Source organism: Anolis carolinensis, chromosome 3 (genome assembly GCF_035594765.1).
Source record: "Anolis carolinensis isolate JA03-04 chromosome 3, rAnoCar3.1.pri, whole genome shotgun sequence".
In the NCBI taxonomy this organism is placed as follows: domain Eukaryota; kingdom Metazoa; phylum Chordata; class Lepidosauria; order Squamata; family Dactyloidae; genus Anolis; species Anolis carolinensis.
The window spans coordinates 83551593-83568421 of record NC_085843.1 but is presented as its reverse complement, the minus strand read 5'-3'; the positions used below and the strand labels follow the sequence as shown (position 1 = coordinate 83568421).

Genomic DNA, 16829 nt, shown 5'->3' with positions numbered 1-16829 from the left:
CGCCTGCGCAGGCTCCAAGGGAAACTCAAGCTAAAAGTTTGAATTTTGGAGGTAACCTCATCCCTCTCTCTGCTGGGCAGACAAGGCAGCCCTGGGCACTTGCTCCCCAGTTCCTTTTTTTCCACTGCAAAGCTCACTTCGGACTCTTGGTTCTCTGATATCTACCACAAGCTTCAAGCGTTGCACCCAGTGTGCCGCTAAGATTCTGGACTCCGGTGGCCACATCAAGTGCCTCCTCTGTCTTGGTGAGGGCCACATTGTTAGCCCATACGGCGCAAGCCAGAAAGAACAGGGCGGCCAGACTTAGAGCAGCTCTCTACCAAAAGATGCTCGCGCCTGAACCCGCTGCTTCGACCTCTGCATTGACGTCGACAGCAGCTCCTGAAAAGGCGCCCTCTGTCTCCTCGAAGACCTCCAGGGCTTCCAAGACTGCGAAACCCTTGAAACCGACTACCGCCACGGCGAAACCCTTGAAACGGTGACTACCGCCACGGTGTCGACTCGGTTGGGCAAGGCAGGCCCTTCTTTGACCTTAAGCTCTCTGGCGTCGGTGATGTCGACTCGATCCCATGTGGCTTCCCCTCTGTTGACCTCGGCGATGAAGATCGCCTTTAAGAGGGCCCAGGAGGAGTCTCGACGCGCCCAGTCAAACTCAGCGGTTGCTTACCTGATCCCGCCTACTCCAGGCAGATCCATGCGGGCGCCCTCCAAGCAGCCCCCCACGAAGAAGCACATGACTCAATGCTCTGCTTCCTCGGCTTCCTCACATAGAGATGTCCCTTCTTCCTTGGATACCTTGTCGAGAAGGTCCTCTCCCATCCAACCAGTGCAACCGGTTCGATCGGCCTCCCGGTCTCCACCTCAGAAGCTATCTGAGTGTGAAATCCAGGACTCACCCCACCCTCGACCCAGACGGTGGTCAGGGTGCCTGAGCCAGACCCCCCCTTCCAAACGTCGTCAGCCCCGGTGGGAAGGCCACCTTGATGGTCTCACTGTCCAAGGCCTCTGATACCCCCTGGAAAAGGCCCATCACATAAACTTTCTGGAACTTCTTGCTATCTTTAAAGCCCTCAAGGCTTTTGCCCGGTTAATCCCCATAAGACTGTTCAGGTCCAGACGGACAACATGGTGGCAATGTACTACATCAACAAACAGGATGGCACCGGGTCGAGGAAACTGATGTCCCTCTCGACCCGCTTTTGGCTTTGGTGCATAGCTCACGACGTTTTCCTGGTGGCCCTCCACATTCCGGTTCTGCAGAACGGCCTGGCTGATTCCTTGAGCAGGATGACGAGCTCCTCTCACGACTGGCAGCTCGATCCCGAGACCCTCCATTCCGTCTTCGACGACTGGGGATGGCCAACTCTAGACCTCTTTGCCTCTCGCCACAACTCTCAGCTACCTCGATACGGGGCAAGACTCCCTCCAGCGGCAGCCCCCGGGTGCCTTGGAGATGCTTTTCTCCTGGACTGGTCCGTGGAACCCCTCTACGTGTTTCCACCAATTCCTCTGATACCGAAGGTGTTGGAGAAACTTCACCTTTTTTTTTTACGTCAGCGATCCTCATAGCTCCTACATGGCCGCACCAACCATGGTATCCGGCACTTCTGCACCTGTCCTCGGGAACATTCCATCCGCTCCTGCCTCTACCGCACCTTCTGACCAGGCAGAATGGGCAGGTTCTCTACCCCGACATTCCATCTCTCCACCTCACTGCATGGAGGATTCTCGCTTGAACTCCCTCCATCTAGGCCTCCAGATGATCCTCTGTGCGGCGCACAAGCCCGCAACGTCGAAGGCTTACGCTTACAAGATCTCTCGGTTCTGTGCTTTTCTTCGGTCCCGAAGCATTGACACCTTCCCCACCTCGGTACTGGTGGTTCTGGATTTTCTTCTCACCCTCGCTGACCAGAAGCTGTCCCTGGCCTCCATAAAGTCCTACTGGCTGCCTTGTCCTGGTGTTTTCAGCGACATGGCCAACCCTCTCTGTTTGCCAACCACTTGGTTAAGACCTTTTTGAGAGGCTATAATAACCTCTGCCCGCCAGTACAGCCGTCGACACCGGGCTGGAGTCTTGGGCTCATGTTGTCCCATCTCACGACCTCCCCTTTTGAACCATTAGCTTCAGCGGGTCTTCATCTTCTCTCCTGGAAAGTGGCCTTCCTTGTCGCAGTCACCTCAGCCCGCAGGCCTTCTGAATTGGCGGTCCTTAGGGTGGACGAACCCTGTCTTTGGTTTCACCACGACCGTGCCATCCTCCGACCTGACATCACCTTCCTCCTGAAGGTGGACTCTGCCTTTCATCTCAACCAAGACATCGTGCTTCCAGCCTTTTTTCCTAACCCTTCCTCTCTGCTTGAAAGGAGACTTCATCTGCTCGATGTCAGGAGGCCTCTCCTGTTCTATAGGGACAGAACCAGGGGCACACAAAAGACTCCCAGACTCTTTGTTTCTTACTCCCCGGACAAGTTGGGGAATCCAGTCTCCTCCCAAAGACTGTCCCATTGGATTGCGCAAGCCATAGAACTTGCTTACCAGCATGGAGTGATAATGAATTCATAAGTTTAGCTTTTCATTTCCTAGCTCATTTTGTTTTTGGGGAATGCTTTGATCAACAGGATGCAGGAGACTATAAGTGCCTCCTTGATAGAGTGTGTTGACTCCAATACTTCGAAACTGGTAGTTTTGTGGCCAACAGGATTGATAAAATTCACTTTAAAAACCTAGATACAAGTCTTCTTTTACAACAGTTAGGTTAATGTGAAACTCTCTGGATGCAAATTCATTCTGCAGTTGAACTGGACTGACATTTCTTACAGAAATATCTCAGCTATATCTTACAGATAAAGAACAAATGTGATAATTTTTCACATACATTTCTACTTTTCCTACCAAACATGGGCATTTTGTTTCCTTGAATGCAAACATTTTTTGCAGATATTTAATATGCCTAATAGTACCCAAATGCATTTTATAGAAGTCTAGCTAGTATACTTAATTGTATCCTATTATTATTAAACAGAAATGTTGTAATTATTATTTAACATTATCTGATTTTTTTAAAAAAAATCTCTACTGCTAAAAATTGAAGTACTCTCCCTTCTCTACCAATCAGAGCAACACAGATTTCTGTCCCACTTTTGTCATTGCTCAGTAGGCTAGTAATATTTTTTTTTGCAGATTATTAACATTGATGTGCTTTCCTTGCCAGGTTGTGGTAGATTATTCTTGTAAAAAAATTATTGGAAATGTGAGCATTGTTATCATTGTCTTCAGTTGTAGGGGAGAGGTCTGAGGATTCTGTCGTTTGACTGTTTTTATGGGTGGCTGCACTTATGTATTAATAAAAATAAATTATTATTTATTCATTTATTTGTTGGTTATATCAGACTTAGAAATATTTAATTTAGCATAGGTATTTTTTGGTGTGAAATGGAACCATCCAACTTTGTATGTTTTCAACAGCATAATGATAACTATTGTAAGCCCTATCAGGGAATTAGTATTTAATTCAGTACCCATGAATCATTTATATTATTCTTTTGGAGGCAAACTATCACAAATGATATTATTATTATTATTATAATATATATATATATATATATATATATATATATATATATATATATATATATATATATATATATATATGTGTGTGATAAAAATGCTGTCTTTTATATTTCTTTCCTTCCTCTAGATCTGTGGCAGCTGCTGGTCATTTTGCCAACTTACATTCTTCAAGCATTGCTTTCTTCTCTTTAAACAAAGGGAAGGAAGTGAACTGTCTTCTCCCTTTTATTGGCAGACTCTTTTCATTTCATTTGTGAAAGCGGCACTCATACAGGACAGTTTAGTTGAATGTAAAATGTAGAATGCACTTAGGCATCTTGTTTCAGGGACCAAAACCTTAAATTCTCCCTTTATTTGTAAATAAGAATAAAGGAGCTTTCCAGCTACAGTAGAATCTCACTTATCCAACATAAACGGGCCGGCAGAACGTTGGATAAGCGAATACGTTGGATAATAGGGAGAGATTAAGGAGAAGCCTATTTTCAAATTTTCAAAGAAACATTTTTTAAAGAATGTGATTCATATTTTTAGTTTTAAAAAAGCTATGTCCCAATCCACACCACTCTTTTCTGCTTCTTGGCAGGGGGTTGGACTGGATGGCCCATGAAGTCTCTTCCAACTCTACTATTCTATGATTCTACGATTCTTTAGGGCTCTCCAGTCCCATATTTATTATTTTTTGATCACTTCAATGTTAGCCATATGTCCAAATTGGAAGTGCTTTAAAGGAGTTTTTTTTTCTAAAATAGAAAGAAGGTGGATTCTAGATGCAAGCTTAGGAAAGTTATGAGTATTACCCTCTTTTCCCTCTCTTCCTTTCATTCTTAAAGGCAACCTGAGACTTCATACCCTGTATTTGACTTGGTGTCAGATTTATTATTTATTTATTTACTGCATTTGTACCCTGCTCTTCTCACTTCGAGGGGGACTCAGACCAGCCTTACAATAGGCAACAATTTGATTCCTTATTAAACAAACAATAACAAAATAAACATATACATTAAAAACATAAAGATGAAAAAAGCAATATAAACATTAAAACCAATTATTAAGAACCACATAAGTCAAGGCCTTTCCAATCATGATTGCACATATTCTTGTCTCTTATTGCACTGCACTTCTACCCAAAGGCTTGGTCCCAGAGCAATGTCTTCAGTTTCTTTCTAAAGGTCAGGAGGGAGTATTCAAATTTGGGCGTATCAGGCATGCGTGCATCGTTGTTTGAGTTCACAGTGCTCTCTGAATGTAGGTGAACTACAATTTCCCCACATCAAGGTGAATTCCCCCCAAAGTCCTCTAGTATTTTTTTGTTGGTCATGGGGGTTCTGTGTGCCAGATTAGAGCCAGGTCCATCTTTGGTGGGGTTGAGAGTGCTCTTTGATTGCAGGTGAACTAAATCCCAATACTTACCACTCCCAGATGAGAAAGGCAATTCCCCCCAAAACCCACCCTTATTCAAGTTTGGGCATATCGGGTATACATGGCAAGTTTGGTCTAGATTCATTGTTCTTTGGGTTCACAGTGGTCTCTGGATGTGAGCTACAACTCCTATATTTCAAGGTCAATTCCCCCCAAACCTCTCAAGTATTTTTCATTGGTCATGGGGGTTCTGTGTGCCAAATTTGGTCCAGGTCCATTGCTGGTGGGGGACACAGTGCTCTGTCTTGATACAGGGTGAACTACAACTTCCATCATGTGGAGTCAGTCCCCCAAACCCTTCCAGCATGTTCAGTTGCTGATCAATTCTGCTATGTTTGCTGTGCACCATAGAAAGAGTAGGAAAGGGTTATGGGTGAGGCAGTGTCCGGGATCATGGAGAGACTAAAAACTAAACTAAAAAAGACTGGGATGTCTGTGGTGGAGGAAACACACAAAATCTAGGATGAAATTGTCCCTGTTTGAAAGCATTCACTTGTGTGTTGGGCAGTGTGGTGTTTGTGGAGGACATTGGCAACACTCTTGTACATGTCAAGGCGCTCACTATAACCTGCAGTGTGATTGGAGGGAGGGCCATTGTTGTCTCCTGCGTAGTGGGAGTATAGCTACTTGTTGAAGTGGGAATCTGTCTGTATAAGTGGACACCCTAGCCACATAAACACATACATATTTTTACTTATATTATGTGTGATCCCTCTTCCAGCTTTGTCTGCAAGTATCCTGAAGCCACTGTTGCCACGTTTGGGGTGGGGGGATTTATTTAACATGAGTTAATATGAATCCAGTTCAATTACCATTTAATTTAAAGGTTAATAATAGATGTTACACCATCAGAACAATGTGTTTCAATATCAATTTAAAACTTTTGTTATAATTATGTTACTATTTATTTATTTATATCCCACCATTCTCCCAATAATGGTGCTCAAAGTGACTAGCAACGCATTTAAGAACAATACACGACCCCAATAAAAATAAAAATATAAAAGTTATTTAAAAGCAGTAAAATTATTTATAAACTCTAAACATTAAAAATATTAAAATCAATTAAAGGATTATGCAAACCATAAAACACCTTTTTAAATAGCTACCTCGATTCATTGTACTGAGAAAAAGAAATGATATAAATGATGCTAAAATAACAAACGTTAGTACTTTAATTGTCTTGACATTCATTATTAAACAAAAATATCACTTTGATTTTAGTAATAGTTGTAGAGTGTAATAGCGTAAAAGTAAAATTAATTTTAAGTGTCAGCCTGATATAGTGGTTTGAGTGTTGGATTACAACTCTAGAGACCAGAGTTTGAATCTCTCGTGTGCCATGGAAACCTTGGATGATCTTGGGCAAGTCGCATTTTCTCAATCTCTTTTCCACTGAAGAAATGTTTCCAAGAAACTCTTGTGATAGATTCACCTTAGGTTACCATAAGTCAGAAATGACTTGAAGGCACAAAATAACAATAAAAATCAGTTTTAAATTACACTACATAAATAAAGTGTACCTGTATAAGTTATTTCATGTATTAATAAAATGTATCCTTTTTGTTCCCAGGCTGTTGGCTGTTATGAATCACTGATATTGAAAGCAGAAGGAAAAGTTGAATCTGATTTCTTTTGCCAGTTAGGTCACTTCAACCTCTTATTGGAGGATTATCCAAAAGGTAAGTCCTTTATAATTTTTTTCAGTAGTCATTACTTAGGATTTCAAGTCTTTGTGTACTTGTAGTGGAACTTAGACTCACAACTGGAGTCTCTTCTATACTTCTGCTATTAACTTTTTTATTTGTAAGATTTGTTTTTTGCTCTTTTGTATTTTGTCTCTAGTATATTTAGAAGAGTACCTTAATAAAATGAAAACTTTCTGAAAATGTTCCCAAATACTGAAAGTACACCTAAAATAAATATTTGCTGTGTTTCTATTTATACTTTACTAACAATGAAAAGGGCTTTATGGAATTTGTTTTTATCCAGTATATCTTTGAGTTGTGCAGTTCAATCATGAAGTTAAAGGGCAATTTAGTAATTTTATTCAGTATGTTTTACTTAGCTTAAATGATTTGTTTTAACAAATTGTTTTAATATTTTAAATTTGTATTAAATTAAATGTGATATCCTAAATGCTAATGAGAAATCACATGTATTAATAAGTGAAAGAGCCATTATAATCTTGTAATATGATAGCATAACTGCATAAATAGGTTCCATTGATACTGGATTCACCAGTTGCATTGATGACATTAGCTTCCAGTGTATTTAACAACTGGAGAAACAAAACAATTCAGCATGTTTTGACAATTGGAGAAACAAAACAGTGTGGGGCAATCTTTTTGTGTATAAGATGAATAAGGAGAATGCAAATTTAGATAGTGATGTTAATTCAATGGCAGAAATTTTTTTGAAAATCACACATGATAATTGTGGTTGATCATAAATGTATGGTTTCACTGTGACCCCCCCCCCAAAAAAAAAGGTTTAGTCTAAAGGTGTTTACTGACCATGACCATGACCACTTTAGACCTTGATTTGGAAGGGTGCTGGCAAAATCTAATGCGGATTTTGGGGCCTCCCAGTTCAGCTTGGGTATGAATTTCAATTCTGAAATCAAGGTCCTTGTGCTTCTCACTAATTGACATTGAAATTTAGAAAATATGGCTATAACATGTTTTCTGTTTGTCAAAATGGGATAAAAGCTGTTGGAAAAGGCTATTCAGATAGATACGTGAGGTTTCATCAGTGTACAGATGAAATACATTTCTATCTGTCATTATCATTAAATGCAGATGACACGTTGGGTGTGATGAATCATTGTACTAAATTGATAAAGGACTCCATAAAGGTTCAGTAATCTGGTGATTCTGTAAACTCAGTCCAAACAAGATGGAGATCTTAGGTGGTTTGTTTATCCATTAAATGGTTGTTAAGATAACAACGATTAAGTATACTTAATGGTACTGGAGTAATCATGGATGTAGCTATCTCATTTGAGATCCATGGAGTCTGTTTTACCAGTTTTGTGTGATATATCAAATACAAACCAATGAGAACTGAGTTAGCTCCTGATACCTAAGATTTATAATACCATACTTTGATTATTGCAGTCCATTTTTACTGAGACTGTCTTTGAAGACGTTCTTGAGAGTTCAGTTGATGCAGACTAGAGCAGCAGATCTGCTCACTGAGACTGGACATTTCAAACATGCTGCTGTGTCAACTAGTATGGTGTCAACTGTACTAGTAACCAATCTCTTTCCAGGGCTGATATAGTGTTGGTGTAGAGCCCTAAATGGCTCAGGTGCAAACTGTTTGCGGGAGTACTGTACTTTCTCCCATATATTCCTGGCTGGTTTTCAAAGGATTTTAAGATTTCTTTTGGTTTCCACTGATACAGTTTCTGTCAGGTGGCTACTGAGAAAAGAAAATTACTTGTAGTTCCCTCCACTCACCCATGGCTGTTCTGCCTGTTCTCATTAGATATGCCAGCCTTCCTCTTCAAGCAGGCATTTAACATGTAATGTGTCTTTTTTTGTAATCATTTTTTTGCTGGCTTTATAATAGCTGACTATTTTAATATTGAAATCATCTGTTTATTTCAGTGGTTATTTTTGACAATTAAAATTAATCTTCTGATGGTCTTTGCAAGAGAAGTTGAGTATAATTTTGTAAAGTTTCCTAAATCCATACAAATTATCACTACTATGGGCCGAAATAAGTTTGCAATGTTTTTTTTTTTTTTTGCAATATGCATTGTCTTAATTTTATATTTACAGTGCCAGCATTCAAATTCAACACATTTTTTCTCCTGGGGAGAACTCAGATTTAGGCTCTTTCAGCTTCGTGCTCTTTGCTAGCTGGAAATGATATTAGCCAAATGCACAATCTTTGTTAGAGACAAGGTGTATATTGCTGTAGGGAAGAGATGCAGTGTTGAAAGGCTTCCAGCTATCCTTAAAGATTGTTGTCAAAGAGCACCAAGTAGGAGTGTGTAAAAATCCATTTTGTTCTTGTTTTTGTTCTATTTTTGTTTTGAATTTCACCCTTCCCCCTGTTTTAGAGAAGATTCCAGGAGAATAAGAGGGGGGACCATTCAGATTCGTAACTCGGAACCCTGAGTTTTATTTCTATTTCCGGGGACACACACACACACACACACCAGAAAACAGAATGAAACCAGAACAGAATTCTGTGCCATTTTGCACACCCCTAGCACCAAGTATTTTGTGAAAGGTAGAGGGTTTGTGTCATCAAAAGAAGTTTCTAGGTGCAAAGCTTTGCACCCTTCTTTAAATAAAACAATTGCCATTAATTCCTGTTCAGAATAGTAAAGAAAGACATTCATGGATTTATGGATGGATCTTAATTTGCTCTAAACCTTATCTGTGGAAATTCAGTTGGTGAAACCATGGCTTATCCTTGGAGTCTTGTCCTTATAACTATTCTTGGGCTTATTAAAAGAACTCTGGACAACATTTTCTAGTTGCTGGATTTTGGTTTCATAGTGGTTGGAACTATGGAGGAAGAGTTGAATTTTAGCTTTGAAACATAATGTGAAGAGTGTCGGCGTGGGGGTCAGGGTGCGTGCTGTGTGAGTTTCTTCAAACTCCATTAATCATCTGCTCCAGCACCCTGACGAATTGGTTGCAATCGTCTGCCTCACCAATTCCTGTGTTCAAATGTCAGACTCAAACACATCTGTAGTCTGAAGTCCAAACATTTATTTCAATATCTACAAACATATTTACAAAGCACAGCAAAAGCCATCACTCTGAGCTGGCATTCTCTTTAGCCTCTTGCTCCGGCAAGCACAGCTCAAGACACACAGAGATAAGAAAAACACATTCCTCAGTCTGCAGGAAGTCCCTGACCTCCAAGGCCAGAAATCATGCCTGATAGGTCATAGCAGGCTGTCAGTCAAAACTAGCCTGCTGTTAACTGTTTCATTACTGAAACACACACTCTTGCCTAACAGCAGAAAACACTTGATTTACATTTCATACACATACAACCATAATCCAACAAAGAGGGCATGTGGTTTGTTTTTAAGTAAAAATGCTCTAGTAGTGAAACTTCAGGGACCGGAAAAATGGACAAGGCTACACAGTGTTCCCTCACTTATCGCGAGGGTTACGTTCCAGGACCACCCACGAAAAGTGAACATCCGTGTACTAGGGACGCTATATTTGTGTTGCTTACAATCTCACTGGCAAGTAGCATCTCTGTCCCCTCCTCGCCTCTCAAGCATGCACATGCCTTATGAGGCAAAAACAAAGCTGCTTCAGCCTTCTTTTCTCTCCCTTCAGCTTCTCCTGCCTGCCTGCCTGCCTGCCTGCCTGCCTGCCTGCCTGCCTGCCTGCCTGCCTGCCTTCCTTCCTTCCTTCCTTCCTTCCTTCCTTCCTTCCTTCCTTCCTTCCTTCCTTCTGCTTCTCCTTAGGAAGGAAGTAGAAAAAGGGATTTATAATATTATTTTATGATTTATACTATTATTTTAGTGTTTATTTAAAAGCCGCAAAACAGCGAGGGTGTGAAAAGCGAACCGCGAAGTAGCAAGGGAACATTATATATTGTCAACCTCTTTGCCATGTAACTAGATTTTGCTTTATTTTGTGGTAGAAATATTCTGAGAACAGTTCACAAACTGTTTGTATTTCTAGATTTCACATGCATAGATGGTTATATGTTTAGTTTATGCCTGTAAAGAAGTGTGTTTTTATTTTGATTTATAGATGTCATGTTTAGTTTCGTTTTAAAAGTCAGGTTTAACTATGTTTAAAAGGGTATTAGTCACCAGTGCATGGGGGATGGTAACCAGCTCAGCATTCTGAGGCAGGTTGCCATAGTAACGAGGGCGGAGCCAACCGCCGTTTGGAAAAAAAGGAGGGAACGTTTTAAAAAACAGTTTAATCTGTGATTTTAGTCACAGGGAAGACACTGGTTCCAGGTTAGGGAAACCAGGGGAACTCAGATCTCTAATAGTGTTAAATTAAGCAAGTTGGGTGACTTGTTTAGGTTTATTTGTAGAGTCTGAGTAGGAAGTGAAAGCAATCCCAGTTAGATCCAAAGTGATCAGTTAATAACTTTGCAACCATTATCTAAGTGCCTTTAAAGAAGTTACTGTAACCACTAAGCTCTGTGCCTGAAATAAACTTGTTTTTGTTCTTCAATATCCAAGTCTCTGTCACCTATATTCAAAACTAAGTAACGCTACCATCTAATGTGAATAAGAATAAGAAAGAATAAGAGAGATAAAGAATAAAGAAAAAGAATTTCCTCTCTGCCTGAGATCTCCACAATGCCTTAATCTAAAATTATATTTTTATATCTGTATTCCTGTTAAGGTGGTTAAAGAAATCTAAACCACAAATGGTTTCTTTGGCCAAATAATACTTTCAATCTCCCCACTTAGGTTTTTAAAAAAATCATGACTAAAGACAATTTTTTTGTTCTTTCTTAATGAATTGCAGTTAGAAGTTACAATAGCACACTTACTATTGAGTAAGTTGGCTAGAAATTATAAGATTCCTTTCTGAATTAACATGGACACGAGCGGTCCATGGAAAAAAGGTTTGGAAGTGAGTACTGTTTTCTCCCATGTCTTTCCTTTTGGAAATTTCCTTTACCAGTTATTCCTTTAACTATGTTTAAACAGTTAAAACATGAATCTGAACTATGGTTAATGGTAATCAGAGTTCCCATTTAACTAACTTGAGAATTCAGTGTTTAACCATGATTTGGGCAACTTAGCAGAGCTGGGAAAAAACAAAGTAATTATTAGTTCCGTTGCATCATTAATAGATTCAAATCGCACAATTCCAGCATCCCTGAAAAAGGCACTTGTAAGGGGACCTCTACTGAAAAGGTGTTCCCTGTTGGATAATTATTTGGAGAAGGTGTTGGAATTTCTGGTGGCTCATACAACCTGCAGAAGTTCTTGGATGAACTTCTTCTGTAAAGAAAACAATTGCCATTAACTCCTGTTTAGAATAGTAGATCCATTTCAGTATGGCTTCAGGCTTGTGTATAATTTGGCTGAGTGCTAAATGACCTGCTCAAGGAACTGGACTGAAAGGATTTGTCCTTATTGGTTATGCTGGATCTCTCAGTAGCTTTCATTCCCATTACTAATTGTATTATTCTGGTTGTGCTGCTGAGATGGGTGTGATTCCCATTGTGGAGGGAAGAACTCAGAATGTGGAGCTAGGAAATTTCATTTTGACTCCTTGACTTATTAGTCTTTGCTGTCCTTGAGTCTTCTGTTCTGTCCCCATGCTATTTTTTATATACAGGCAGTCCCCAAGTTACAAACAAGATAGTTTATGTGAGTTTGTTCTTAATTTGAGTTTGTATGTAAGTTTGAACAGATACTTTTCAAAGTGTAACTCCAGACACACACACACACACACACATACACACACTTTGGATAGCATAGAGAAGGGTTAACGCCCATGTGATGTTCATTTTGCTGTCTGTGCCCTCTGTTCAGAAGATTTCACTGGATTTTGAAAAATTTGGCTTATTGTGGAAACAAGGAATGGTGATAAAGCTTCTGGTGAATCACCATTTTTTCATGATAACTTTTTCAGGAGTAGATAATAATTTATCCTGTTTTTATTACGGTCTTACCATTTATGTGTTTTAAATGAAATTTTTATCTTGGATTGTTGTTTATATTGATATATTGTATTATTGTTTTATCTTTTTATATTGTGATTTATTGTGTTGCTTATATTTTGTTGTTATGTTGTTTGGGCCACTGCCTCATGTAAGCCGCCCCGAGTCCCCGTGGGGAGATGGTGGCGGGATATAAATAAAGTTTTATTATTATTATTATTATTATTATTATTATTAGATTTTCCTTCCTAGGGGTAGATTGCTCTCACTTCCTGTTGCCTCAGCCCCGTTTTTAACTATGAGTCATTTAGAAGTCTGATGTTTGTAACTCAGGGACTGCCTGTATATGCAATGGTTGGGAGATATTATCCTTCATTTACACAGTTAAAGTAATGACCAGGTGTGTCTTTTTTAAAAAAAAATCAGGTATGACTCCTGTTTGCATTACTTTAACATAGCATATGGGACTATATTTAAAAAGAGCTCAGAAACTTCATTTATCTCAGAGAGATACATTTATCTCAACTGACTACTGACTAAAACTGGTTAAAAGAATGGTATGATGTCCTTCTTGCAAAATACCTGTGTTGTGTACAATTCAAAAGATTAATTATAAATTATAAATCCCCATATGATGTAGTTCCAGGCTATCTGAAGGATCATGTCTTCCTAGATGAGCCTGCCCAAACTCTACAGCTTTCAAAGGAGACCCTTTTTTCAGTCCCACTAACTTCTTAGTTTTTTTTGTGAGAATATGAAAGAGGGGCAGCTTTATGTTTTCTCTTAGACATCCAGAGACCCACCTCTTCATCCCCAAAGCTAGGATGGTCCTCTCTGTGCTGTTCTTACATAAGCAAATTAGATTGTTTCTGTTCTAACGGATTTTTAGGAGCTGACTTCAACAATCTTAAATAGTTTTAATGTTGTGTACTATCAAGTCTTGTTTTACTGACTTATGTTTTAATGGTTTTGGTTTAAAAGAGTTCAATTATCTAGATGGTTTAACTGTATTTTAACAGTAATTTATACTTACATTTTTGTTTGTATTATTATCTCTATTTAATTTTTTGTAAATTGTGTTGAGACCTCAATTCTGGAGGAATAGAGGGAATGTGAATTAATATGATAGTTCACATTAAGCATTACTCTACTCCACTCATGTGGATGTCTGAGAGCAGTTAAATTGCTCTGTTTGCTTCTGCTTGTTCACTGTGGGCCATGAGAAAGAAGGTAGAAGAAATGACTCGGTTCATATGACTTTTTGCTGCTGGGTTTCTACTTCGTTGTTTAGAGCAAGCTGACATTGTTTCTTCTTTCTTCCCTAGTAGCAGAATGTTCTGTGTATTGAGTCTAGGAAATAAATACACAGCTCTAGAAAGCAATGTATTTTCCGCAGGATATTTTTAAAATTATTTATTTCCTTAGGAATGTCTAAATCATTATTTTAAAATAATATTATTTTAAAATAATATTATTTTAAAATTAATTGGATATTATCATTCTTCGGATATCCATTCTCTGGATATTATATGACACATTTAAATACTTCCTTACAAAAACAGAATACTATTTCTTAAAAACACAAAGTCACTGCATGCAGAAATCTTCCAAAGAGGTAGTTCAAAGGAGAAAACAACACATTATACCACAATTGAGCAATGGTGTCAGTCATAATAATATAGCTATTCTTTCCTGGGATTTAAGACTAGCTAGTAACAACATTTCATAAGTGATTAAATCAGTTCATTTAAAAGATTCTCATTAAAAGGTTCTCTTCAATCAGGTTTTGCCTACTAACATTCTCATTTCTTGATCTTGGTTAAATGGAAACTAGTTAGGCTTTATTTGAAACATAGTTAAGAAGGCTAGGGTAATTTTGTACCTCAGGAAAGTACGTTGGAATTGGAAAACTACTTTTTATGGCTGAATCTTGATTTATTAACCACATTTAAGGGAGAACTGATACTGTGCCTGCATGACACAAACAACTTGCTACAACAACTAAAATGTTGCATTTTCTAAATAAAATATTCTTTCCATTGCAGCATTATCTGCATACCAGAGGTACTACAGTTTACAATCTGACTACTGGAAGGTCTGTATAGATTTCTATATTTTAAAATAATATTTTAATTTTCCAGTTGTATACAAGAAATCTTACATATTACACTATACAATGTTTTCTTTTAAATAATGTCTGTTTACTAGAGCTCAGTGTTGCACATAACAAACATATGGTGCTGGAATAGCTCAAAGGTCTATCTAGTTTATCATTCTGTTTGCCATTGCAGGCTAGATGCCTACAAGAGGTTTGAAAGAAGGGCTTGAGAATACAGAACATTTCTCATTCCCCAGCAATTGGTGCTCATAGGCCTCTGATCCTGAAGTCATTGGCTGTGTAGCCAATCATAGCTTCATTTTCCATGTGTTTAGCTCCTCCCCTTTCATAGAAGAAAATATATTGATATGTAAATAAACAGAACTGTTGAAGATAGTGGCCATTACCACATGCTTCAGAAGTAGATTCCATAGCACAATGATGTACAGTAGAGTCTCACTTATCCAACACTCGTTTATCCAACGTTCTGGATTAGCCAACACATTTTTGTAGTCAATGTTTTCAATACATCGTGATATTTTGGTGCTAAATTTGTAAATACAGTAATTACTACATAGCATTACTGCGTATTGAACTACTTTTTCTGTCAAATTTGTTGTATAACATGATGTTTTGGTGCTTAATTTGTAAAATCATAACCTAATTTGATGTTTAATAGGCTTTTCCTTAATGCCTCCTTATTATCCAACATATTCACTTATCCAACATTCTGCCGGCCCGTTTATGTTGGATAAGTGAGACTCTATTGTATTGTGTTCTTTCTGTCTGAGCTGAATTTCTCACAAGTGAATTTAATTGGCTGACCTGTGGTTATAATATTATGAAAGCAGGATCAGAAAGTCTGCACCTACAGAGTACATTGTTCAGAATCTTCCAAACCTATTGCATAAACATTTTGGTAGTAGCCTTGCCCATTCCCAGTATGCCATATTTGCACCCTTCCCACTTAAACCCTCAGTTCCTTTTGTCTACTGTTGCTGCAGCATCAAGTAGGTGTCTTCTGAGCATTTACTAATATTTCAGACTAATTCTTAGTTTGACTTACATCTTGGAGTAGGTTTGGGTTTCAGTATCTGCAAATTTCACTTCTTGTTTTTCTGTCTTCTCACATTGATCATTTCTTATATTCATTGTTTCCTAATGTTTGGTAACTTCTGCATTGCTGAAGTTTCTGTTGCTTTATGACCTCTTCTGTGTGATTTAAATGCTGTGCCTCCTGGAGGGATCCTAAGTGGGATAGACACTCAAAGGTGCCTTTTTTTGTCTGGGAGATATTGTACCTGTTCTTGTTGCCAGACTTCCACTCCACAAACCTCTTGAAACAGTTCCTCACACTTAAAGGCTCTGCCTTAGGGAGAAACGTTTAATGCTTCTGGTACCACTGTGGAGAATAGGACTCACAATACAGACTTGGTCAATTACATGAACTTCAGCCAGTGCAGACAACTTCAGATTCCTTGGTACAGGTAGCTTTGAAGTGCTTTGTCATGGAAAACTCTTTTATGCCTTCACAAGCTTCCTTTGGATTTTCTAAACATTGTTTGCTGAGGAGACTGATTTCTGAATCCATAGTAAAGCCTTGTGTTTTGCCGACACAAGGACTTCACATACCGTAGTGACTGAATATGTTTCTGATCATCATCGACAATAGAATATGCTGCTTTGGAGTGTAGAGGAGACTCTTTCTCTGGAGGTTTTTAATGGGATGCTGGATGGTATTCTCTTGGAAGTGTTTTGATTGGGTGTTTCTGCATGGCATGGGGTTGGACTAGATGGCCCTTGTGGTTTCTTCCAACTCCATGATTCTTCACTTCACTTCACTTTATTTCTTAATTAGTCGCTCTCCACCAGAGTGCTCTGAGCGACTTACAATTTAAAATATCATTCCACAATATAAAAAACATTCAACATAAAAACATTCAACATAAAAACATTCAACCTAAAAACATTAAACAGTGACTATTTGGCAAATTAGATCTGATTTACTTAAATGCACAACCAAACAGCCAAGTCTTGAGCGCTTTTACAAAAGGTCGCAACTCCGACATTGCTCTAACATATGGAGGCAATGAGTTCCACAGAATTGGAGCATAGG

General features: G+C 38.8%; 1 protein-coding gene across 11 annotated transcripts in view; it reads left to right on the top strand.

Moving 5' to 3' along the window:
* The window catches only part of kdm6a (lysine demethylase 6A), a 218523-nt gene that overhangs the window by 43755 nt on the left and 157939 nt on the right, over positions 1 to 16829 (top strand). For all 11 annotated transcript variants that reach the window (XM_062975178.1, XM_062975175.1, XM_062975176.1 and 8 more), the window contains exons 3-4: positions 6563 to 6671; positions 14661 to 14710. In XM_062975178.1, the coding sequence (XP_062831248.1) occupies positions 6563 to 6671; positions 14661 to 14710 (159 nt within the window). The remainder of the gene's footprint in view (positions 1 to 6562; positions 6672 to 14660; positions 14711 to 16829) is intronic.